This window comes from Dryobates pubescens, chromosome 14 (genome assembly GCF_014839835.1).
Source record: "Dryobates pubescens isolate bDryPub1 chromosome 14, bDryPub1.pri, whole genome shotgun sequence".
NCBI lineage: Eukaryota > Metazoa > Chordata > Aves > Piciformes > Picidae > Dryobates > Dryobates pubescens.
In genome coordinates, this window is record NC_071625.1 from 20413261 (window position 1) to 20440720 (window position 27460).

The following is a 27460-nucleotide window of genomic DNA, read 5'->3' on the forward strand; positions in this document are numbered from 1 at the left end:
GTGTAGGAGAAGCAGTATGCATGGGAGTTTGGTAAAAAATACCCTAGGAGGTTTTACCTTTTTTTGGTGACCCTGCCTTTTGCCAAGGCTCATTTAGTCTTCACATCCTGGTTGTGACTGACAACTGAGCTCCAAATGAAGATAAACAATATTACCAAAGTGGAAAAAAAATGACCTTCATGTCCTTGCTTTGCCTCAGCTCATAACAGAACATTAAAAAAGAAAAAAAATACATGTTTTCTTTTAGACCTCTCATAGGTGAATTATGGGCATGTACTAACAGTGTTGTAAGGATGATGTTCTAAAGATACACAAGAGGCAAGGGAAGTATAGGGAAATGTCATATTTTTAATCTTTCCATGTAATAACAGCTATAAATTCACCCAATGGATAGGCATTGCTCATATTTCATAACATTGATTCTATCAAATGTTTAACACCTGGCAGCACTTTCCAGACATGAGCCATGGTAATCCAGACAAATCTTATTTCCTTGGACTCTTGACACAATATTGTCAAATCTTTGTCACTGTTGATATCCCAGGGCCTGCTTTGTTGATTGCCATTTTAATCTGAAATATATTGTAATGGTGGCTCATCCATCTTCCACTGTATCCATTACCAGCACATATACTGGTTTTGGTATGAAGCAGATTTTTGTGGGAAAACCCACAACAACAACAAAACAAAACAAAACAAACAAACAAAAACCACAACAACAACACCCCCCCCAAAAAAAACAAACCCAAAACCAACAAAACAGAAAACATCAGAACAAAACATTAAAATTACTGCAACTATTGCATTTGTGTCCATAATTATGTGCCAAATCAATTTGCTCTCATTCTGTATTGTATTGTCCTACTATGTCTTCCCCCCATTCTTTTAGCTCTTTTATCTCATTTAATCTTTCCCTTAAATTCCTTTTCTTTTTAAGCTTCTTTTAGTCTCTTTTTGATATGCACAAAGTAGCTGTCAGTGAAGAGCTGTCAACTGTCTGGGCCATCTGGGGGTATGATAATTACTTCTTATTTGGCCCTTCCCTTTACAGGTTCAACAGTGTTTAATGGAGAACACAGGTGTAACTTCTCCAAACGTGTTTTTCCAAGGTATTGGGGAAAAGTATACTTTTTAAATTATTTTTTTTTTTTGTTAGAGATCTTGTAAAATATCTGCCCCCCCCCCCTTAGAATTGTAACACTGTTATTAATGGAAATGGAAGTTCCGAAGTACTGCCACGGAAACTGGAAGCACAGGCTTTGCACTTAAAAGGTTATGGAGTATGTCAGTTCCATCTGGGTTTCCTGCTACTGAAACCTATGTCAGCCACTGAATCAATCCAATGTCTTCTTTTCTTTCCATGGGATACCACTGCATGGCCACTTGGGACTCAAAAGATGTTGAGGAGAAATGACTAACCAAAAATCCCATTTTCTTTGAGCAAACAAAACTGTCTAAGACATTTAGATTCACCTCTGTCACTACTCACTGCTCTTTTAAATACCACATAGTATATTTTTTTTGTGCTACATTTCAATGCTAGGCCAAGTTATCAACATGTGTAGATTTATCCCATGTTGGTCTGGCAGCATGGATTTATAAGAATTAAAAGTCATATATATCTTTAAGTCTTCATGAAGTATGGCTAGATTATAAGAAGCAAATAAATCTTGCCTGGTTCATAGTCACTCAGGCATGCACCATGCAGAGTGACTCAGGGAAGCGAAATACAGGACTACCTCTGATGTCTCCAGTTAGGTGTAGATGTGGCAGCACTCCTTTTCTAAAAGCACTGCCACAGAAATACACCATGTACACTTCTCAATTCAAGCAAGCTCCATGCATACATGAAATGCTTCAGCCAGCATGAAAGTCTTCCTGTAATCAGAATCTCTGGAAAGTGTGATGCAAGCACACTCTAGCAGACTGAAACTCCCTAAGTCCAGAAGTAAAATTATTATATACATGAATTTTAAATCTATGTCATTACCAGACCCCATTAGCTGGTAAAGTAAATTCATGATTATTAAGTCGTGGGTTTGCTCTTTCTAGACATTCACTAAATCATAGGGTTTCATTTCTCCTTTGCAGTTACGCTTGTGCCTTTTTGGATGATGACCCTGCCTACAAGTGGTGTTCCACAAGTCCTCTGACAGGCTTTCTTTCCACGTGTCGCCACAGCCCTCGACTGCTTTCTAATGGTTACTATGTTTTGACAGAAGACAGTTTTCTGTCTGATGAAGAGGGTAACATAACACTGACATCAACCCAGACAAGTGTTACATACAAAGAGAATTTAGTTCGGTGAGAGAACTATATGCAAATTTTACTGAATGTTGGCCAATGCCTCCACATCTCTGGATTCATCTGGAGATACCACTATGGCTGCCTGTGTTTTGCTTGGCATGAGATCAGTGTTGCTTCTTAATGGGAACATCTCAATTGATTTAGTTTAGAGAGTGCAGTGATTGAAGTAACCTGACTTTCAGTCATGTCTAATCTTTCTGCCCAAGAACTCCTCAGTACACTGGTGTTGCTGTAACTGGAGTTATGTGCAATAATGTAAAAAGAAAAGTACAGCCTATTTCATCATTGAATCATTGCCATTATAAGGAATAAGAAAAAGGTGTGGAAATACATATATATAAAAGGTCTGGTCCTGGAATTTTTATTCAGGGAAAAATCTCTTATGATTTCAGAAGAACACCAGTTTAGGAAGATACATAAAATGTCATTCAAAAAAAAAGTAGAAATACAGGATTCAGGCTGCATCAGATGGGATATGGTAGGGTGAAACAGTATCACAGTATCACAGTAACTAAGGTTGGAAGAGACCCCAAGGATCATCAAGTCCAACCTGTTCCAACAGACCTCATGGGTAGCATGAGACCACTCAGAGCAGTATCAGAGCCCAATAACTGTAATATCATTTGGTATCACAACAGCGTGATATATTGCCATGCTGCTAATACATTCCCTCACATTATTGCAGTGTGCAGCTGTCATTTTCAGTGACAAGCCCGGAGTCAAGAATAGATCTAGAGACATAACCCAAAACCTGGTCTTTCATTTTAGTCATGCAAGCTGTAAAGCTCTGTCCTTGCTCTGTCCCTTGACAATGTGTCTTTTCTTTCTAGCATATTCAGGCGAAGGAAGAAAATCCGTCGCTCTCTTGACAGTTTATTCAGTCTTGGTGCCTCCAGTTCATGGCTCAGCAGCACTATCCTCAGCAATATGAATTCCTCCCATGTAGATGATCCTCGGCTTTATGGATGCAATAAGCTAGAAGCCAGTCAGAGTGGTATTGGTAAGCCCTGACCAGGTACCAAGTAATTGAGCTGCAGGATTGCAGTCTATATTTAGTGGGACTTGAGTATCATTTCCTATAGATTTTACATGGGTTCTTTGCCAAGGTGTGCAGGTAAAGAATAGATGAACATCAAAAGTGTAAGAGGTGAATTGAGCACCTGCCATTAACACAAGAGTACAAGTCCACAAAGGCCTTTGTGCCAAAAAGGCATTTTTAGACTGAATGTGAATCCAGAGTGCCATTTATGCTGGTGTCATTAATACCTGGCACTGTCTGCTATTTACCTGGTTGTTTTAATAACTTCAGTTTTGTTTTTCTCTGCATATTTTCTCCTGCACACACTGAACCTACAATTCCCTACCTCTAACAATCTGGAAGCTTCCCTGTGATTAAGTAATTATTTTCTTTCCCCAACAAAAATCACTAACACAAAGTATTAAGGCTCTTCTTTTGTGCAGTCTCAGTTACATATGCACTTTTTTTCAGGTGATTCAGACTTTTCTTCTGAATATGACAGCTATGTGCCACAAAGGCAAACTCCAGCATCTAATGGAACCTCTCTCACCAAAGATGAGGAATTTCTTCAGCCTGGGAAACCATTCTGTGATTCACAATCCACCTCTCCATTTAAGTTAAATGCAAATGAAAAGACTTTGAGCAGTCCAAGTATGTGACATTCTTACTCTGAAGTGCCTCATTTTTAGAGTGAGTTGAAAATACATTAAGAATGTTGATACTGCCCCTTGCAGAACAGAATTTATTTCCTGAAACATACATTTTAAATAGCTGATTAAAAATAATAAAATATTAGATTTGATATTTACTTCTTCATTCCTCCCTGCTGACATCTTTTCCTCTATTGTTTTCAAGTGATAAATGGAAAAGAAAAAAAGTGTACTGAAGAGGAAAATGGAGGAAAGGGCATGGGAACAAAACCTGAACTAGGCAGTGATTCAGAAAGGCTTGTTTTCTGAGAGCATGGAGAGCACAGTGTCTCTGTGTTTGTGGGGGGAAAAGACTCCTGAGAGACACACAGAGCATGGAAATTAGGTTCCTGCTTTGAATCAACCTAGGCAAACCCAAGAAGAAACTGAAGAAACTGAGGCTAAGGTAGTCTTTGCAAACACCTCCTGTCATATGTTTAGTTTCTTGAAAACTCATGAAAACTATTTTCCTAATTTTTGTTTTAGAATCCAGGACGGTGCGAAGTGTCCTCTCTCAGATGGGTGTGCTGATCATGTGTTTAATCGTTTCAATAGATACAAGGTAATTTTTACCTCCTTTATTTGTTTTTTCTGACATTAATGCTTACTCCATTTCAACTAGTGAATAAAGCATAAATTAAGGGTCACATTTTCTAAGATGTATCTTAGTATAAAAATAAGTTTTCATGTGATAGTTGATGCAGGCAATATCTGAGCTGTATAGATGTAAAAACTACTTTGTTAAGTGTGTGTGGACAGGTGTTCTGAAAGGCTGAGAAGAATCAGAAAGGATCAGTGTCTTTCTAAGTGACCAAAATGAGTGTTTCTCTCAACCTGGGAATACTGAGGTCTTTCTTTTTTTAGAAGGTTATCCTCTATGGCTTAAGTAATTTAAAGTTTCAAATTGTAGTTCACTTACCAGAGTTCAGAAGGTTCACCTGCAAGAACCTTCTCTCACCCTCCCACCCAGTTTCACCTTCATTAACCCAAAATGTATCCCTTTCCTTTTTCTAACCTTTATGGGTATTGTTATGTTCTCAGATATTTTCTGGGAGGATTGTCTGCCACTTTGTTGCTGATAATTTTAGCTTGTAAGTACAGACTTTCTTTATATCGAACACACAATATTTTATAAGTCACATTGGAGGACCAAAATTCATCCTTGAATATACTTCCATGGCTCTTAATGATGCTAATAAGAGCAACATGTGGGCGTATAGGGCTAGAATGTAACCTTCAATCAGTTACAGGATTTTGCATTTAAATTTCACAGTTCTGTTGTCCCAAGATGCTGCTGTGTCATCTTTCTTCAGTCTTAACACATCTTTCAAAACAACAAAGTTTTGGTAAGTGGCTCCAGTGTCATGATGGATTTATATGTGATGAACATAAAATTTGGAAATTTTGTTTTGAGAAATGGGAGATTCCTGTTGTTTTCTTGTCAAAAGATAGAAGTGATGATCTGAAGTAATTAATGGATGCTTTGGCATTACTGATTATTCATGAAAATTTTCTGTAACACCTATTTGCTAGCAGAAAAGTAAGCTAAATCTAATATGCCATAACATAAAGATGCAGAGACAGAGTAGTATCTTCTGAATCCAAAGGTGTGCTTCCAAGCCTTGCACTGACATCCAGTCCCAGGACACCAAACTAAGCTTTTTTAGTTTGTCTGGAAAAATAAAAACCAGCTATCCACATCACCACCTGTCAGGGTCTACAGAATTGGTATGACTTGACTCCATTACCACAATCCACCTGCAAGGTTCAGGACAGAGCTTTAAGGCCTTTGACTTATACTGTAGCCTGATATGTCTTAGAAATATTAAATCAGCCTGAGGAATTGATATAACATGCTGATGTTGCAATTTCAGGTTGCTTTATTTCAAAGTTTTGCACAGAGCTGTAGCTTCTGGAGAAAAAGACTTGCATATACAGAAGGTCTGAATTACATCTTTAGAGGAGGCTCATGCATACGCCTCCATGCTGAAAGCCCTTTTTACATAGTGGGAAATTCTTATGAGTGTATAAGATTTAAAGTGCTGCTAAAACTAAAACCATTTGGGCCTATCTGAATTTTATGTGGTGAAAGTGATGCTCAAAAGGATATTGTTTGTTTCTGCAACCGTGTCAGGGTTCAGGAGTTCAGTGTTTCCCAAGGGCAGATCTCTTAGCCTTGGAATTGAGTGTAGAAACAAGAAGGGACAACATGGAGAGCCATATTGCAATGACAGTCTGAGATTTTGAGCATCCAAGGGGCTTGGATACTCAAGGATGGTATGTTACACCTTGTTTTTATGTCATTATTCACAGTTAAATGAAGGCCACAAGGTTAGGACTAGCGTGTTTCAAATGCTTGCTTCAAAGTACTGCTTCTGACTTCCTGAATACTTTAGCCCTGAGTCATAAAGAAAGCTGTTCATCACAAGATGAAAACAAATACACTCTGAGAGCTTTTCAGTCACTGGTACACAGAGAATACCTCTTTTATGCTCGACCCAAGAGAGGAATTACCCGCTCTAACAAGTATAACTATAGCTTAACTAATTTTGGCAAATCAGAACCAGATACTCATTGTAACAAACTGTTTTAAAAATGTATGGTGTGTTTTTTTTTTTCTTCAGAAAATGATTGGAAAAAAAGAATAATTGGTAAGTATACATTTAATTGTAGAAAGAATTCCTTACATTTTGGGGTGAGCCCTATAACAAAATAAGGTTCAAGCATGCCAGAGGGTTTCCCAGGACTTCTCATTAAACAGTTTAGCTGCAGGCCCCTTGCAGTTTCCACTGTGATTACTCCACTTTGCTACCTAAAACTCTTCTCTAATCTTACATGGATGAAATATTTTTTTGTTGTTTGACAACAGTTGCTAACGAGTGTAAGCTGTTAAACAACTAGTGTGCCTCAGCACAGAGAAAACATGGGTTTTATATAATGGGCAAATCAAGTTCTCTTTTTTCCGGGTTAAACTGAATAGTAGGACAGGTGCTGTACAGCAGCATCAACATGTAATAGTCCAAAATACCTGGGAAACAGAATCTTCTCCCACTTTCATTTTTTTCAGTCAATCCTCATCTTCACTTCCCAGTTTCAGTTTATCAAGCAATTCTAAGTTTTAGTGACGCTCAGGACCCTTAAAACAAGAGTTGATGTACTTGGCCATCACAGTCCTGGTTCTGTATTTTTCTTTACCTGTTTATTTTGAAATGATTAAAAGAAGGAAGTGGGTGGAGCTGTGTTTAGATTTATGTTCCTTATAGTGTTGATAAAACAGTCTCATTCATCAGTTCACTGGATGAGTGCAGTTCAACTTCTGAGATCTAAAAGCAGCTGCACAGCTTCAGACACAACCTGCAAAACCTTTCAGTCAGTCCTTGAAAAGAGGATGTTCACCCTGAGCATTTCAAAATGGTATGCAGACATTTGATCACACTACAGACTTACTAAAGCGTATGATGAAAAGTACAGCCTACTGATCAAGCCTACCAAGCAGTGGATGCTACATCTAGCACTTCTTAAAGTCAGTGGGACTGTTTAACTAAGGGCTGCAACACCAGAGCATTAAAGCTAACTTTGATTTTGAAAGACAGTATCAATGTTAACCAAAGAAGTACAGTGGGATGGAGTGGGGTACTTTGGACTTGTTGCCCAACAGGAATAAACTAAATACAGACTGGCACAAATTACTGCAAGACAGGACATCCAGCATTTCAAAACAACCTAGTTTTTGCATTTCCTGAGGACTTAAAAGGAGAGTAGTTACAACTGTGTATTTCAAAATCAATTCACTAACAGTTTTCATTTTTACTTCTCAAATTTATTTTCCTCAGCTCTTCAGCATCAAACTACTCTATACCTCCTTATGGCCATCTTACACTTGTTCCTGTCCAGAAAAAAATAACAGAATTGTTAGCATTCTGTTAAAACCCGATTCATGTTGACTGTATTTTTATTGTAGTCAAACTGTGAGTGAGGCTGTACTTCTTGATGACTCTGTGAAAGCAATCATGTGAAGCAACTACTGTAGTCTCTGATGTCCTACACAGCTTTGGATGATAAATGAATGGTTAAAAGTGTTTGCAATCTTTACTGAATCAGTATTTTTATGAAAAACTGATTTCTTCTGATAATTTATATGTTAATTTCTTGTAACAACATGCTATTGTTTGGATAGTACCTGAGTACATGTGGTTCCATGTTTCAGAGGCCGTGTTGTATCATGTGTGCATATTGCCTTTTGGCCTTTATGCTGAGCAGTAAGAAAAGAAAAATGGAAGAAAAAATTAAAAAAAGGAGAGAGCCAGGAGTCAGAATGTGGATAAGAAATAATGAATCTGAATTACCTGGATTCAGGTGAAAAATACAAAACCTGCAGGTACTAATTTCAGAAACACTGAACACTATTTTTCTTCTTGGATTTTTGCTGCCACAGAATATATTAGATGTGGAACCTGTGGGCAACCTAAACCTGTTATCTTGTGGCTCCAAGCTTTTAATAATCTGCTTCTTAAAATATCTCCCTGTATGCCAGTTTATCTAGGACAGCGTGGATTTCATCTTCCTGTGCAACAAAACGATGTTAATATGTAAGCATGCTATTGCCCACTAAATCATTCTGTAACTAGTGCAGCTTCTAGCCTCCTTGTTCCCTACTGTGCTAAATGCAATTCTATCACAGCCCCAGACAGTCAATCAGACATGAAATGCTGCCTGTGGAAGGGCTAGGTCTGCCCATGGACTGCCATCACGCTGGCAGGCATAATGGCAGAGATTTGAGTTCTGCAGCAAAAGTGCACAAAGGAAAGGTTCTGGTGTAAGAAAGAGTCAATGAAACTGAAAGACCGCTGTCAGTCCAACATTATGTCTAAGACAAACTCATGCAGGTTGATGCCATAATTCTAGCACTGAAAATCCAAACAAACAGATAAATGAAGAAAAGGGTGCTTGAAAATAAGTTAAAATCTACATTTCTCTTTCAGAAATGCATGCTGGTTATATTTTGAAGATAAGCAGCATGAGCTCAAAGCTGGAAATGCCACCCAAATTATCAATTTTATATAGTCATTTACTTTTTTCCAGGACATTAATTTGGCTTTATATGAAGACAGACCATTTGATGTGACAAGGACCAGGTTTTATAGCTTCAATAAATGGTGACAATAGAATTTTCTTCTTCATAAAACTGATGTGTTATGTAAATACAATAGTTACAATACTCCTCCTCACATATACTTGTAGTTAATACACCCGAATAATTTTGTCAGTACTAAATAGTTCTTCTTCTTTATTTAACTATGGAGAAAACTGAGAGTAAATATCATTGTCTATATGTATAAATATGTTACCTCTCCTATTACTACTTATGACACATCCATCATTAAATGCACTTTTAAAACTAAAGGATTATAAAGATCTTTAAGATTTAAATACTCTCTTGGAAGAATAATCTAGAAAAATTAATGTCAGGAAGAGAAGTCCATCGGCGAGGGGGGTGAGGGAAAGACTCGCAGCAATCAATATGATTGATAAGCAAGCTTCAACTTAATTGTTAGAAAGCACGGCTTATATAGCATTTCAGCTAAATATGCACAAGTGTAATCATTTCATTGGCTATTAGTCCAGGGTTACATCATAATATTCAGCCTAGCTACAATTAGAGTCTACGTGCAGATTCCTCTCTAATTAGCTACTTGTTTTACTTATCCTTTATCTATACTCACAGCTGCAAGCACAGCTCCAGGGTCACGATGACCCTCCATGCCCCATCCACACTTGCAGCTGCCAGCACATCCTCCAGGCTTCAAGGCCGTGGTAATCCCCTAATATCAGCGTACCTGCTCACTGCGAGCAGCAAACATTAAGATGGAGTACGGCCTACACACTTTGTTCAAGCAGCTGTTCCATAGAACTATGCCCCTGCGATTCAAGCCATTCCTCAACAAATTAATCCAATGCTGACAGAAAAGTCCAAGAGTGTAATTGCCTTGCAGTCCTCAAAGCAATTATGCTGAAAACTAGAAAAACCTGAGTTCACAGTAAACTAGTTAGTTCACTGTAAACTACTGAAGAAAAAGCTGATTCACCTTGCCAGAAATTTGGTCTAAAATGAATTGCTAGAATCTGTCTGTGAATAAATTAGAATTTTTCTGATCTGGACAGAGGGAATTTCTGGGAAAATTTGACAACTGGAGTTCAAGGGCTGAAAAAAAGATACTCAGGATATGTTAGATCAGCCCTCTATGATATTCCATTACTGCTGAATTAACAGAGTTCAATTCAGTTACTAGACTAGATTCCAATGGACATAAAAGGCAGTGTTGTATTGAGGCTTGTAAAGAAGCACAATATATTCAGTCTTGTTGGATAAAAACATGAAGCCAGGATCTGCCTGATGAAAAATGGAAGACAAGAATTTGCAACCTAAATATTTAAATCCAGACTTTGAGACTTTGTTTTATATTCTCTTACTTCTTGCTGCATTCAACTGAATTTCAGGGTCAATCTTGAGTATATAACACATAGTGCTTTATAGCAACAACATTTGTATTGAAGGGAAAAGTAGCAAGCATGATGATGGTATTTTCAGTATCCCATTACTTAAAAAATTCTGAGTCTGTAAGCAAATCTGTTTTGTATTTATCCTGGAAGCATTACTCATAGAAGCCAAACCATACAAAGATTGACATTTTTTATTTAAATTATATGCAATAAACCACACTGGTACAGAATGCAGGTATGGCCATTTAGTCCAGTTCTGTAGAATCTGCTCTTTGATGTATTTCATTGTGAATTAGCTGCAGTGGTTTTTAAACATCTTTGCACTTTGTAATAAACACTGAGCAAAACTGTTTCTCCATTTTAAATTATTTCTTTTTTATGGTTTCTCACGCTGTTTTTATTTTCCTTATCTCTGGCACTTACTTCCTGTTTGCATTTATTGCTTATATACAAAGGTGCTGTCAATAATGAAGATTATTATTATTAGGAACTGCATGCATTTCAATTAGTTTGTTATTTGTGATCTTATGTCCTGCCCTGTACATTGTGTGCTCTGTGCAAGAGGATTTATTGATACTTTAGTGTGAACATGAAACCCTCATTGTGTTTTATTAAGTAACAGTTACCAGCATAGAATATAATGATAAACACTATTAATAACAACAAACCAAACCCAAAATATGCTGAATTTGTGAATTACCATTTTTTCCATGCATCCGAAAATTTTTCTGAGTGAGTAAGATTTAAAATGCTGCTAAGACTAAAACTAGTTGGGCTTATCTGAATTTTATGTGGTCAAAGTGATGCTCAATGGGATAATATTTGTCTGAAACAGTGTCAGGTTTGAGGAGTTCAGTGTATCACAAGGGCAACATGAAAATCTGGCTGACCTCTTAACCTTTGAATTGAGTATACTGGAAGTTAGAAGTAAGAAGGCACAACTTATAGAGCCATATTGCAATGACAGGCTGAGATTTTGAGCATCCAAGAGCCTTAGCATTACACCTTGGATACTCATTCTGAAGAGCTTGCAGTTTTAAGGACAAGTTCTCAGTGTGATTATCCTACTGCAGTATCTAGTATTGCCCCATGTGTGCTAGACCACAAGGTTAGGACTGGTGTGTTTCAAATACTTGCTTCAAAGTACTGTTTTCTGACTTCCTGAATACTCTAGCCCTGAGTCATAAACAAAGCTGTTCATCACAAGATGAAAACAAATACACTGAGAGCTTTTCAGTCACTGGTACATGGAGAATGCCTCTTTAATGCTTGTCCCAAGAGAGGAGTTACCTGCTCAAACAAGTGTAACTATAGCTTAACTAATGTAGCAAATCAGAACCTACATAGATACTCATTATAACAAACTGTGGTTTAAATCTGGGCATACAAAACCAGAAAGTGAGTTTAGATCTGATCTTATTTCTCATTATCCTAAATCTGCTTATTTGGCAATAAATTAAGCTAATCTACCTAAGTGGAATCTGTTTTGCCCATGATAGCAATTGGTGATTGACCTCCTTGTCCTTACCTTGACCCACCAGCTTTTTGTCCTGTCTTCTCCCCCTGTCCTGTTGAGGAGGGCTAGTGAGTGAGCAGCTGAGAGGGCAGGGGGCAGCTAGTCAAGGTCAACCCACCACACCCAAGTGTATAGCTATTTTAACTCATTCCAAATTTTACTTTTCTTCAGAACTATCATAGAGAATCATTGCAAAAGGGTTGAAAATAAAATCCATGTTTTTAGCGATGATCTTTGAGGTCTCTTCCAACCCTGGTGATTCTGTGATTCTGTGATCCTAAGTATTTCTGTGCAATGCATTTAAAAAACTGGACACAGCAAGAGCAAGACTATTTTGGGTTGTTTTTCTTGATTACCTTGATTAAGAGCTATGCACTGAGGTAAAAAATTAATAGTTCTAGGGAAAGGCACATCTATAAAAGTAATTATTTGAAAAAGCCTGCAATTTGATATGAAATAAATGGGTAGGTAGTGGAAGGCCAGTGTCCCTTCTTTAATCTCTGTTGCTATGTGGAGTGGCTGTGGCCCATGTGGTGATGTCATCCAAACAGCTGTGTAAACATCCCTGTCCTCAGCATAGATTTGTTACTCAGTCAGGCCAGGAGAAGTATGGAGGAGTTAAACTAAAGTATATTAACTACTTCTGCTCCTTTATGCATCCATAAAGGAGTACTTTCTGTTCCCCACAAATCCTAGGAGCATTAACTCTATGGCACTTCCTGTCTCCCATCCTCTACATAGTAATGCAATTAGAAAGTTGCAGAGTGGCTTTGGGGAGTTCCGTTTATTACATCAGAGGTAACAACTTCATAAATTAGTTTGATAATGAAATAAAAATAAAAATACTAGAGCCTTATTTAAACTTATATGTGAATTTCCTGTTAGTAGATTAGCTTTAGGTTTTATTATAACTTCAGGTTAATGAAGACCTATTAGCATACATACTGACTTCCCTTTCTTTCCACTTTGATCTAGTGACAATTGTACCAGTTCATGTTCTGTTACAAGTTTTGGAGTCACTGATGAGGGCTGTTAAAAGGACATGATCAAGGCAATCAACGGGATATATGAATTTACAAATAAGAAAACAAGAATTTAAGTATGAACAAAACCAAACCACAAACAAAAAAACCCAAACAAAAAAAATCCCCAACCAACCACCAACAACAACCCAAAAACCCCACCACAAACAAAAAACTCCCACAAACAAACAAACCCCCACCAAAACTGTTTCATTATCTTGAGATCAAGTGTACACTATGTTAAAACAACTTCTGCGCTGCTGAATTGGACTGAACTCACACTGGTGGTCAGCAGGTCAGGATTAGATGAAGGACTCCATAGGAAGCTCATAAGTGATCTCTTGAAACATGTAGTCCCACCTAGTTTCTGTAAGGTTTAACAAGCCATAACATTGCCAGTGGAGAACCTGTTTAATCAAGGATGTGAAGCAATGCTACATCGTTGTATTAACTGTAAAATCGAAAGTGTCAGACATGGGAATGTCATGGTGAAATCACCATCCCTGGAGGTATTTAAAAGACGTGTAGATGTGATTCTTAGGGACATGATTTAGTGGACGGCCGAAAGATCTATGCCTCTGCATTTCATATATGATTGCCCAGTGAAAGAAAGGGGTCAGCAGCAGCCAGAGTAGTAGACATCTCACTTCTGGGTTACACAAAACCCATTTTGCTTTTCGGGCAGGCACACAAGGACACGACAAAACAGGTATATAAAAATCGCGAAACCTGAGGGTTTCGCCGCCGCAGCAGCCCCAGGCGCAGAGGAGCCGGCCCACGGCAGCGGCCCCGCCCACCGCCTCCCGGCCGGGCCTGTTGCCATAGCAGCGCGGGGCGTCCTGCAACGGCGGCCGCGGCGGCGGCAGGAAGCTGAGGGCGGCCATGGTGCGGAGTGAGTGTCAAGAGAGCCGCTTTCCTCCCCGGGCCCCTTCCCTCCTCTCCATGACATGTCGCGCTCCCTGGTCACCACACTCCCTCTCCCCACGCTCGCTTTTCACTGTCCCCACACCCCTTGGCAGCCTCTCTGCCCTCCTGCCTCCATTGCTCTCCTCACTTGCCTAGTTTATCTGTTTGCACTCCTCCCCGGTAATAACCTATGCTATTTCACAGCACAGAGGTGCTCCTGAAACAGCCACCACACAGCAGCAGGGTGGCCCAGGCGAGGACCTTTGGGTGTGCGGGGCAGCCCGCAGCAAGGGGCGATGCTTGATGGGGTGGCTTGTGTAAGGGCATTGAGTTGTCAGTGCTGTATCTTCCCTGCAGTTACAGATCCTCAACAACACATGATTATTGGTTTTAATTTTTATTTTTTTTTAATTTTAGAATAGAAGTGGACCATGTAGGCATTGTCAGAGATGTAACAAAACGTCTGAATGAGGTTATAATACACCATACTATTTCTTATGAATCTATTTTTTTGAAAGTGAAGCAGTATGGTCTAAAAGACTTAAGTACACACACAAATCAGTCAAGGAAAAAAGCTACAGTGGAATTCCCTGATTTTCCCTGTAATATATTTTGATTGCATACTGTCAGTGGACTGCCAGTCCCTTGCTGAGCTAAAATTGTGCTTTGGAAAGGAACTCCTTTGCTCTGTAGGAAGCTGGCAGGTGCCCACTTCAAGCAGACACTGCCTGAAGGAGAATGGCTTCATCTCCTGAACAGTGTGATATGAATCTTAAAATCATGGTTGAATTCTTCACTTTTCTGAAATTCAGGCTCCCCTGCTGTTACTTGGTATACCTGCAGCTGTCCACCTGCTTCTTCTTTCAATTCTTTTAATCCTTTCCCTTGTATCTGCTCTTTTTTTTGATAAACATATAACTTTTGGAAGTGGAGCTGTTAAATCTTCCGGATCTGTTATCTCCAGTTGATTGATGCCATCTCTCATTTCCTCCTGCATTCATAGGAATATGAGAGTATTTGTGATCTCTCAGGTCACTGGCCCATTCTCCTGTTGCTGCACACCACATGAGACAGCCTGGTTAATGAACTTCTCAGTGAGATATAGTGTTACAATGTGTTTTGTCCTAGAAAAGCTTATATGTTGTTTTCTCTTGCAAGTTTGTTTCCCTCATTCCTCTTACAGGAACTAGACAGCATGCGAAATATCAAATACTCAAACATTACCCTACAACATGTCCCTGAAATAGGTCCTTGAAGCTCCACTGTTGCTTCCATTGGGAATTGCTGTCTCTGCCTTGTAAAAGAGCTGATAATGAAAGTGGACATCTTTGCATAATTGCTGCAACAATCACTTCAATTTTCTTTTCATCAGCAAAGAGATCTGGCTGTAATAAAACTCGGCCAGAAATAGTTTATATGACTTCTTTTAGTATAAAGCATAATATTGTCTCCAATATGGATATATGCAAATTATGGAACATTGTTTTCTTGCTCAGAAATACTTGTTTGCACTGGAAATACTGCTGTCAAACACACTAGAAAGCAAGCTGTTTTGTTGGTTGGTTTGTTTGTTTGATGTGGGGTGGTTTCCTTATTTTAGCAGTTTTTGTTATTGTTGCTGTTGTTGGGTTTTGGTTGGGGTTTTTTTTGGTTGGGTTTTGGGTTTTTCTTTGTATGTGTCTTTTCTGCTGTTTTGTTTGTGAGTTTTGGTTTGGTTTGGTTGTTTTTTACTTTCCATCAGATTTGCCAAGTACCTTACTAGAAATACAAGTGCTTTTCATATTTTCTGTGAAGACTAAAATATTTGGTTATTATTATTGCCATTTGTTTTTCTCTTTTACCTATTAATTGAATCAGGTTTAATTAATGGCTTGTTAAAGGAACATTGGTTGTTCAAATTCAGCAATCCTGCTCAACATGATTAAAACAGAAAAAGACATTTACCTTTCCCAGTGTGCTTTATGTGCAAAGAGGATCTCCTCTTCCATTAATACCAGTCTCACAATTATGTAAATCATATCAGAGGAAACATAAAGGAGACATACAGGAGATTTAACCCTGGTCATCTGTAAATGATATATAATATTTGCAAGACCAGTTGCACTCCTTTCCCAAAGGCTGTAGATAGTGGAGCTGCACTGACACGTGCTAGTTTGGGCTGTATTGCCCTGTAGTTTACTCAGCTTGTAGCAGACTAGCCTATGTGAATGTGTGCAGCCATTCCAGGACTACTAGTGAAAATTGATGATTTCACAAACCCTCCTTGAGGCAAAGAGGCCATGAATGAATAGTTTTAATTAATATATGGTGGGAACAATTGATTTTCACAGATCTCTGTATAATTTTGCACTTCAAAAAGTTTATTTTACTTTAGAGCCCTTTGAAAAGTTTGCTAGAGTGTTTGGGTTTGGGGAGTTTGTTTTGGTTGTTTTGTGTTTGGTGGTTTTTGTTGGGTTTTTTTGGTGAATTTGTTTGTTTGTTTGTTTTCACAAACCATGGTGAAAAATACCTATGCTAATTTGATAAAACCCTGTTTTGCAAAAATATCAGTACATGACTGTAGTTGACTGATTGTCAAGGCAAAGAAAATTCTAGCTCTTTTTTGGTGCAGTGGGCTGGACACAAAGTAATAACATGTGGCTTTAGAGTGAGGACTGGTTCTCATAGAAGTTTTTTACCTTCATTATACAGAGCCTTTTCACTGTGTGAAAAGGTTGCCTGGCATTAACTATTATTAAATCACAACTCTGAACCCAAGTCTCTGGTGGGTTTTGGCCACTGAAGCTCCTTTACTGGCTGCTAACGAGCTTGTAGTGCCTAAAAATTACTCAGGATTAAATGTCATTCTAACATGAACATTTATAAGCTTGAATTAGTTACGACTTGCCTCAAGTATCTGCCCACGTTCAACAGTTATGCTGCTTATACTTCTGTCTGTGAACATCTGGCATCAAGAAACATAAGAGCATAAACCACCCCATTGCATGTCTACATGAATCAATTGGAGCTATGCTGAAAATTGTGGATGATGGATTCATTTTTTGCAAGGGTGGTATCACACTTATTGAATACTCAGCAGTTTTCATATAGATTTTTCTACATATTTCAGGTGACATGAGGGTATTTCACAAATGATGTGAACTTTATCTGGGTTGGCTGAAACTACTTGATACTTGATGTCTTCTCTAGCAGATTTTATTGTTGGTGGTGTTCCTACCAGATAGCTGTTTGGTATGGTGGAACAGAAGATTTTAATGATTTTATGTTGTTCGTAAGTCAGATGGCAGAAAATGACATCTAATGTTTCTTTCAGTCACTGAAGATCTTATTAGAAGACGTGCAGAACATAACAACTGTGAAATTTTTTCACTGGAAGAGATCTCTTTACATCAGCAGGAAATAGAAAAACTAGAGCATCTTGACAAATGGTGTCGAGATTTAAAAATTCTCTATCTTCAGCATAATCTAATTCCAAAAATTGGTAAGTGTTCTCTGGTTATGATTTAGAGATCATCTGGTCCAACCCCCATGGTCTAGAAAATGTCATGACCGGGAGAGATTGGTAAACTGTGACACAAATTACACTAGGAGGGGGATGTGAGAGTATGTGCAACTTAATTTTGTTCATCCTGAAGCCATATAAATCCTTTAAAACAAAATTTAAAAGGGAGAAAGGAATTTTCTTGTATTAACCTTGTAGACAAAAGATCTTTAAAAATTAAATGTACATTAGGGAAGCCAATCTTTCCTATATAAGTAGGTGTCTAAGTAGAGACTGATCCTTTCTGAATTTCATGACAAATGAAATGTTTCACCATATCTGTTTTACAGACTTCTGATAAAATTTGTGTTCTGTTTTTGGTTGGGTGGTTGCTTGCTTTTCTTTTGTTTTCAGAGAGCTTCTTGGATTATGGCTTTTTCTTAATATTAAAACATTAGTGCCCAGTAACCTGATATATATTCTGATTTGTCCTTATTTTTCTGCTTTATTTTTTCTTTGAAGTAAGCAAGTAAAATGATAATGCCTATTCCAATGAAGAGAACTGAAATAATAGATCTATGTTTTGTTACAGAAAATGTGGGCAAACTAAAGAAGCTGGAATATTTAAATGTAGCTTTGAACAACATTGAAAGAATTGAAAATCTGGAAGGTCAGATTGTAAACAAACCATTTTGCCTTTTCTTGTTGAAACACTGCAGCTGTGACTTACTGCAAAAGAGGGTGGAAGCCATTAAGCATGTCCACCAGTAAAGAGCCTTTTTGTGTGCAGCATTTCAACAAATACTTTATAGCAAGTGCTTCCCACAGCTGAAGTTTTGTCATTCAGTTTTCTTGCCTCTATCTTCACTTGCTTCTTGCATACTCTTACCAGCATTGACAGCTATGATAGCTCTATTCTTTAGTACTCTACAAAGTGGGAATTCAAATTGTGCATGAAATTGGTATTTCCCCATTTGATAAAGATAATTTGTTACACAGCTTAGTTGGAACAATGCTGCTTTGTCTAAAAAAAAATTATTTTAATGCATTGCAGACTGTAAGAAATCTCTTGTGTAATGTTTCAGCAGTCATCTTCAACAATCAAGTGTCACACACAAGAAGGTTCTACTCTGTGCACATTGGCAATCTAGGGTATTTTTAAGAGTTTTTCAGATGACTCCTTTCTTCATTGCATGAAGTCCTGTCTGTTATATCTGTGTTTAAGCCTTTATTCTGTCATTATAATGGCATGCACAACGATCTATCATTTTCCAAGATCCAAATCAAAGACTTAGAGCTACCCATAAACATATTACATAGTAACTGAATAATTTCTAAATTGATTGTTTTCTCTTCCTTGATTCAGATTAGGCCACTTGCTGTGTCTTTAAAATGTCCACCTTGATAAGGAAACAAAAAAAAAAAGATGTTTTGTTCATTTGTTTGTTTGTTTTGGTGGGGTTTAGTTTGTTTGGTTTGGTTCATTCTTTGAAGTCTACAAGCAAATTCAAGAGTATGGCTTAAATAAAAAAAATAAGTAAATAGGCTAAACACAACTTTGTGCAAGTTGAAGGAGTAGGCAGTAGATTACATGTTTGTCAATTTGTTGAGAAACTTACATCTATTCTCATGCCAGTAAATTTTAAGATCTCTGTCAGGCTGCATTATTTATTACTGCGATTTGTCATTTACTGAAAGATTGGAACCTTTGGGAATGAGCCTTGCAAAAATTTGGGTTATTTAAATCCCTTAATAAATAATTTTGAGTAGTTTATTTTCTTTCAGCTCCACTATGCATAAAACACCAAATAGACCTGCAAAGGAAAATAAGTGATTTCAACGATGAACATCAAAATTGGGCTTGCTCTGAGCTAAACCTTTTCACTCCTAGTGTCAAGGTTATGATTCATGGCCAGAGGCTGATAAATTTGGGGTATATATTTCCATTTTGTTAGATAATTTAGTAACTGTTTTAGTTAACAAACAACAATTTCTCACTTGTGTTTGCAATTTACTCAGTGATAAAGAATTCATTACAGCTGAGGCCATAGAATGGAAAACTTTGACTTGGTATGAATTTTTAGAAAACCTCATCTTTACACTTGAATAATGTTAGCTAAGATTAACAGTAGATAGAAATTAAACTCATAACTGATTTTGTTCTCCTGAAGCAATTAATCTCTCTCATAGCTGTATGGTGAAGATTCAGTTGAGGAGGAGTACCAAGGAAATCAGACTGGTATATGTCCATCATCTAGTATACCAGCAATGACCACAAATTTTGACAGCAATTAAACCAATACTAAGTTTTTATATTTTTTATTTTATCAAGATTTTTTTCTTTTCTATAAGTATTGTGACCTCACAAACTTAAGCTATGAGTTACTCTCTGACTTGTTGCTTGGAAAAGATGTGCTCTAATAGGAAAAAAATAGTAGAGAGAGAACAAATGCAGGCAGTTTTACACTCAGGTGTGTGTATATATGTGTTTTGTGTGCATTTATACTGTGGACAAATTGAATTAATTTGCTTTCCAAACAGGCTGTGAGGAACTGAGGAAGCTTGACCTGACAGCAAATTTCATTGGTGAACTCTCCAGTATTGAAGCCCTAAAATACAATATACAGCTCGCAGAACTGTTTCTAGTTGGTAACCCATGTACTCAGTTTGAAGGTTATAGACAATTTGTAGTGGCAACTCTTCAACAATTAAAAGTAAGATTAAAACCTTAAACTCATATCAAAATAAGTAATGAGCATTGTTGATGGAACATACTAATCCCAACTAAAAGCTAGTAGCATTTTTATTACTGTCCACAGGAAATGAAACTATTCTGAAGTATAAGTGACTCCAGAAAATAATGTGATAATAAATTAGTTCATTTTTGACTGACCCACATGTATTTGTTATCTTTTCTGTCATTTTTACTGGAGAACTGTAAACAACATTTTGAAGAAAAAAAAAAAAGAATTTTACAGCTCTGTCTTTTTTTTTCTCAATTGTTTTTTTATATACAAAATATATTTTTAAGTTATTTTCATGATTGCAAGAAGCTACCAGGTTGTTGCTACCATACTGACCATACATACTAAACCAATAGTGTAAGGCATGCAGAAATACAGAACTGATGTAAAAACACACTGTATTTCCTTGGCTGTAAATAAATACTTTGGGATTGTGGTTTTGTGCAGTGACTGAACTGATGTAATGATTTTCTGTCATTGAAACAGGCAAAGTCCTGAATTATGCTTTCACAATTTCCCTTGGAGAAGTATGAGCACTTGCTTAACTTATTAAGGATAGATCCCACTAACTTAGTTGGCAATAAACTAACACATCAAAAGAAGTAATTTTATAGTAGCTGTATTAGTTGAATTAAGGTCAGGTAAATATCAGAAATGACTAAAAGGACTCTATTGCATAGTCTAATAAACCCAACTGAAGGTGCTGGAAAATGCAAACAGTAGCTCTCAAACATGCAAAACCACTTTCAGATCTGACTAGCAACTTAGTGTTAATTCTTTTTGATATGGTATAACTTCTTGTTATGGAGGTTGTAAAGGTAGGGGTTTTTATTTTATGCAGAAGGCAATCTCTGAAAATTACCCTACAGTTTGATTGCTTTATTGATTTGAATATGTTTTAAATTTCTCATATAGCGGTATTGATTTTTTTTCCCCCTTTGGGAAGTGTTTGGATGGTAAAGAAATAGAACGGTCAGAGAGGATCCAAGCACTTCAAAACTACCCAGAAGTACAACAGAAAATCAGGGAACAAGAAAAAGCTTACCTTCTCAAAAGGGCCAGAGAAAAAGAAGAGGCTCAAAGAAAGATGCAAGAAAGAAAGGTCAAGGGACAAAAGCAAATGGAATCTAAGCTTGGATTTGACAGGTAACAGGAAGCAGCAACAGTTTGCAAGTAAATGTCACTCCTTCATCATGAATTTTTTCTTTCCGTGTGAAATACTTCATATAATTCCAATTAAGTAATTTGTCTTTATTCTTAATTCTAGCAGAATTAATTTTTCTCATGAATGTTATCACTAACAAAAAATATAATTATTTGCAACCATAACTGATCACTGACAGTACAATATAATTTTTGTCCCAAAACTCCAGGCTAAATTGTCCGGGTGCCAAAATAGAGTAATTGATATCTTCTTGCAGGAGAACAGGTGGAAATTGTTATTTAAGGTAATGCAGGGCTTCCACCAAAAGCAGCTGTTCACGTATCATTTAGTTTGCTTTTGAGTTATTACCTCTGAAGACCTAAACTGAATATTTCAGATCTTTCAAGGTGTAAAAGGCTATGGAATATCAATTTCCATACTTGCTCCACCTAATATCACTGAGATTGCCTAGAAAGCAGATTTTTTTTTTTTTGTCTGTGGTCATCTTCCACTGCAGGTGCCATCCATTTTACTTTATATCCAATAAATACTAAGTCCCACAGAACTGGCTATGGAACTTTGTCCTCATATCTATATCACAAAATTAGTTTCTGAACATTACAGAAGCTTAGGGTAAGGGGCGGAAAATGATTCAGGTTCTAAGATGACACTTTAGGAAATGGCTAGGTAAAATGTTGCTACCCTATAAATTTTGACTTTACTTCTGCCTGACATTTGGAATATGTGAGTATTGCACCATTACAACATTGCATCACCTGAAAGTTGTGAGGGTACCTGAAAATTCTGCTCCTGAAATTAAATCTCTTGATCTTTTAGGGTTTTCAGATGGATAGGCAAAACCACAGTATCACTTCTTAGGTGAAATTACAGTGTCACTTTTTAGTTTAGTAAACAAAAGCTATTATGTTGAAATATGTTTGGTTGATTGCTGAAGGAAACTGAGCAGAGAATGTTATCCAAATGTAAAAGATACTGTTCTTCATGGAAATTATAGAACTATTAGTATTGGTTTATAATAATACTGTGCAAGAATTCATTAGCCAGTACTGTCTCTCTTCCTTCATTTCATTGGGGTGATATTCCATGTGATCTTGTGTAGCCCAGACTGCCTACAGGACAAAGAAAATGATCAAGCAGAAGGAGGTGAGAAACAAGAGGTGTGGAGAGCATTTGAAGATGATGAAGAAGTCCGAAGATTTTGGGAGGAGCCCACACCATATACTCCAGAATCTAGATTAGAAACTCACAGATACATGGAAGAAAAACGGAGAGCTAAAGACAATGTAATGTATGTTTTTGGTTTAATATATTCCATAAATTGAAGAAAGGGAAATTTTCAAAGGTACAGGGGAGAGGTAACTGACTGCCATAAAACATTACTAAGAACTAGTAGCTTAAATATCTATTGCATGTGCAAATATGCTTAAAAAATATAAATATGCTTATAAAATCAAATTGTTTATTTTGTTTGGTTTCATTTATTAAACTGTATTTATAATATCCTTTATTTTTGCTTTTCTTCACAAAGAGAGCTTTAAATATAATTTATCTTTTCAATTCCATGTTATGGACTTTAAAAGTTTGACTTTCCTGTCAGCTAACTAATACATTTTGTGTAATATCCTTGCTAAAACCATTTATCCGGAGTGCAGATTGCATTATATAAGTGCCCTGCAGGCCATGATACAAAATTTTTGCACAAGTGGCATTTCAAGGACTTTTCCTCTGTGACTTAGACTTTTTTTCCACATACTTTAGCAAAGATGCTCATCCCAAGTAATAAAAATTCTTCTTGTTATCTGTGCTATTTGGCATGGTGAATCTGAAGATGTCTAGCTCTTGAAAAGCCTTTAAAACTTTCTAAAGTTATCACTGGTTTTGCTGAACATGCAAAAGTAATGCAGACACTAGCAAAAATAATTATTTTATTGCTTCTGGCTTCTCAGTTTCACAAACATTGTAAGCAAAGTATTTTTTTTTCCTTTTTTTGTTCCCCTTTTTTTTTTCTTTTTCTTTTTCCTTCCTTATGTAACAGAATTTGTGCCAGAGACTTTTTTAGCTGTTCTTTTTAAGGGGTTGCTTTTTAAAAGATTTACCAGGCCTTAGTATTGAAAAAGACAGTCCTAGAGAGGTCTACAAGAAACATGGGAATTTGCATAACTTGTGGCTATCATTAATTCAAGGTTTAGCACTTTCCCAGAAGATACACTGTGAAACCCAGGTTCCAGCTAGATAGAATTTTGGTATGTTTGGGAATGCCTTGCTAGTGAAAAGCAAATGTGTTCCAAATGTTTCCCTAAATAGCATTATAATGAAGATAGAATAATTCCTTTCTGGATTTTCCTTAATTTCCAAGGCATTTAAAGGAGTTAAAAGTCCTTTCATGACTTAGTTTTGGTGGTGAGAGTTTTGTTACATAGCACAAGAAAGATGAGAACTGAGCAGTGCCCTACAATCAGATCATCTTTGTTGGTAAAAAGAAGCTGAAATGTATCAGTGTACGTTATTCAGTATATAAGGATGTTTGTTTTAGTTTAAGATTGACAGGAACTCATACCAGTGCTAAATTTGAACCCTTCTATGACATGGTAGCACCCATTAAATTTGTCAGCTGGGTGTCGTTGTACAGTTGATAACAAACTAAGTGGCTTTGGCTGTTGCCAAAGGAGTGAATATTTGCAATTTCATTCAAAGAACATTCAGACAAGTGTAAAATTATTTCCAGCTGAAAGGTGCACAGGATCTCCTTTACCTTCTCTTTGCCAGTACAAGACCTATCAGCTCATTTCAGCACAATATTACAGATACCTTAAACCCTGATGATTATGACATAACTGAATTTGCCTTAAAATGGTTCACATGACCCAACAGATTTAATCTAGAAACAGATTATTAACAGCTGAAAGATATCAAGATATAATTTCCTGAAGTATTCACTTTGCATCTGTCAAGAGTAGGCATTCAGGTGTAGAAACTGATAGCCCACAAATTCCATATTAAAACTCTGACTTATTCTATGGAATAATATTTAATGCATGGATAACTGTGAATCTTTCTTAAACAGAAGTTGATTTTATCTAGTCATTCCAGTAGATCTACTTGAATGTTTTTATTCCTTCTTCAAATACAATGTATTTGTAAACTCTTTAGTTTTTTCTTTTTTCACCCTGAGGGGGTCTAAATGCCTTATTTCCCTCACTAGTAATTTAGTAATTGGTTTGGGAACCCAAAAAGCAATGCACTACTGTTGACTGGTATGGCAGGCATTTGTTCAGTAAAAACAATTAAATTAGCGTGTATAAAACAATTCTTAAGAATTGCTTGCACATACTAATGATGCCTCATGATTACTATAACCATTCATAAATAAGAATGTTCCATTTCATATGTTTAAGCAATCCACTGATTTCTTAAAATTTACCTGTAAATCTGATATATTACTGTTTGATAATGCATGTTATAATATGCTGAAGAAGATATTATCAGTGTAAAACACAATGTTACAAAGCATTTGCTCATCTGCAGATGATGCCTTTAATGTGTCACTGGATTTCTGGTTTGACCCGCTTTGTTCTTGAAATAGGTTGTAGCATTTACATCAAATACCAGGTAATCCTTGCCTCTTGCCATTTCTTTTTTGGTATGAAACATAAAATATCAGAATGTGAAATTTTCAACCATTTTCCTTTCTGTTTTGTTAAGGGGATCAAAAAAGAGAGAGAAGCCTCTCCGGCCATTGGTCACAGCAGAAGGAAAAGTTCTGAATGTGAATGTGCCAAAGTATGTAAGATTGAGAGGTTAAGCAGAGTGACTTCTTTCCAGATTATTTGTCAAATAATTCAAGATACACAAATATAAAAATGAGATGGCTGACAAATTCTCTTTGCAGTGTTGTATTCCTGGTGGGCAAACTAGCTTCTAAATTCCAGTACTCTAAAAATAATTATTTTTTTTAGTAAATTAAGTGTTGAAGGTTGTTTAGTTTATTGTTGATCTTTCATGAAGGACTTTTTTTTTCTGTAAAAGATGTAAGATGTTTTACTCTCTTCCCTTCTATGGTAGGGCTCTCTTTCTTGGAGCATCTTGGTAATACTGGAAAAATTTTATCCATTTTGACTGTTGAAGATAAATATCTATGAATAGCCACTTTATATGTGGAAAAATATGTTCAAGTAATATTTCTGGACAAATTCATTCTGTCCTTTGATGGCAGATATAAAATTGGCAGAATTGGGAAAGATACGTAATTTCCTTCTATGGCACAAGTTCCTTTGGCACTGAAAGAGGTCTCTAGCAAAAGAGGCTGGTGATACAGGGAAGCATCTTGTATTTTATCGTTGACAAAGGCACCTGGGTATCCAAGTGTTGTGGCATCAGTTTCAAGGGATATCAGACATTCATTGCCATTGGTTTCACTTGAACCAAGCTTTGGTTTTCTGAAGGGAAACAGGAGACTGTGCAAACATTGTTTCCTTAGAAGTGGCTTACCAAAGAGCCTCCTACAGGAGACTGTGATCAAAAAGTGGCATACTAAAGGGCCACCCATCTGCTGTCCTCTGAACAAGTTTTTCCATCTTAAGACTGATTTAGCTGCAAAATCAAAGCTAAGAACATGCTTATTGTTAGCATGAAGAATGCTTTCTAAATCTTGGAAATTCATTAATCCATGCAAATTCAAGGAATTTGAAAGCCTGCGTTACAGGGTCAGTGCATAGGGAAAATTAAAGGTAGTGGCAAAAGAACTTGTGTTTATTCCACCCATATCAGAAGGTACAATTGTATTGATGTACTTTTTTCATAAAAGTATGTGGACTGAAAAAAAAATAGTTTAAGGAAACAATTCAAAATAGTTCTTGTGTTAGTGGAATTTGATTGTGCCTCTGAAGGGCAGAGACATTTAGAATAAAGCTGTAGCTACCTTTTCAGAAGAGTTACAGTCTGCTGGATTTCCCTGTTAGCAGCAGTCCTGTTTGTGTCACCCACATTTTTGGGATTAGAATTTAGTCTGGATGTGCCCACGTAAGGCCAGAGCAGTGAGCAGGTTTTGTCACAGCTTCAACACAAGTATCACAAGCTCTTCACTGCAATCTGGCAGTACTTTGGAGAGACATAAATAAAGAGACACAATTAGACAGATGGTGTTCTCCAAAGTTTTAACTTCAGTGTGGAAATCTGATGTCCATAGCAATGTCTAAGCTTCTCTGATGTTCTTTTGGAAGGTTAACCAAAGGAATGGCTTCATGCTGCTGACAGCAGACTGTTTCCTCAGTTCTTATCAAGCTTCCTTCTAGAAAATGTTGCAGTTCTTTTCTTTCTCTCACCCTACATGTTTTAGTGAATTCTCAAAATTTGTGATGCAGTAAGAGAAAAAACCATGAACGTGGAACAAAGTTGGTTTGTATACTTTTCAGTTTTCCATTAAAAACACATCAACTATTTATAAAAATATTCTCTTTTGTAGATGGGTTTTAGTCTGCTTTGGGGGTTTATTTATTTATTTATGTATTAAATCTACTTAAATACTTGAGAAATGTCTGAGTATATAAGCAGAACCTGTAAGCCTAGAATGCATCTTCTTACAGTTGTAGTAATAAACGTTGTTTCCTATTTATAACTGATAAGATACTTTTCACGGTCTCAAGAACTCAGCCAGCAAGATCACAAACAGGCAGCTAATAGAACTAATGATACACTTCCATTCTCAACAAGTATTACAAAGCTTGTAGAATCAAGGATTTTGTGCAAATCAAGTTTTATATTGGAAATGCATAGGCAGATATTTTACACACCAGGCAAATGAAGTGCTATGAATGAAGATGCAATCATTTATTTATTTATTAAACATATGATAAGGTTAGGACTCAAGTTCCAGGCTTTCGTGCTTTTCATGAACTGTTTTTCTGCTGAAGCTGTTAATAGAGCAGGCAGGTTTCACCAGCAGATGTCTCTCTCTCTCTGCATGGACAAACAATGTAATTTTAGCTGACCTTCAGGAGGATTATTTTTTTTCTTTTTCTTGTGGGTTGGCTTGGGAGAGCTGAAAGTAAATGTTAGAATCACTTTGGTTCAAATGCCAGACTTTTTCTGTTCATGAGGAAGATTGCAATTATT

General features: G+C 36.9%; 1 protein-coding gene across 1 annotated transcript in view; it reads left to right on the top strand.

The window, feature by feature from the left end:
• The first annotated feature begins 1014 nt into the window (after positions 1–1014).
• The window catches only part of DNAAF11 (dynein axonemal assembly factor 11), a 41207-nt gene continuing 14761 nt past the window's right edge, over positions 1015–27460 (top strand). Inside the window, exons 1-9 of the mRNA XM_054167551.1 lie at positions 1015–1109; positions 2092–2304; positions 3138–3307; positions 17273–17440; positions 18033–18110; positions 19982–20154; positions 21131–21330; positions 22449–22637; positions 25052–25129. Of these exons, the coding sequence (XP_054023526.1) occupies positions 1015–1109; positions 2092–2304; positions 3138–3307; positions 17273–17440; positions 18033–18110; positions 19982–20154; positions 21131–21330; positions 22449–22637; positions 25052–25129 (1364 nt within the window). The remainder of the gene's footprint in view (positions 1110–2091; positions 2305–3137; positions 3308–17272; positions 17441–18032; positions 18111–19981; positions 20155–21130; positions 21331–22448; positions 22638–25051; positions 25130–27460) is intronic.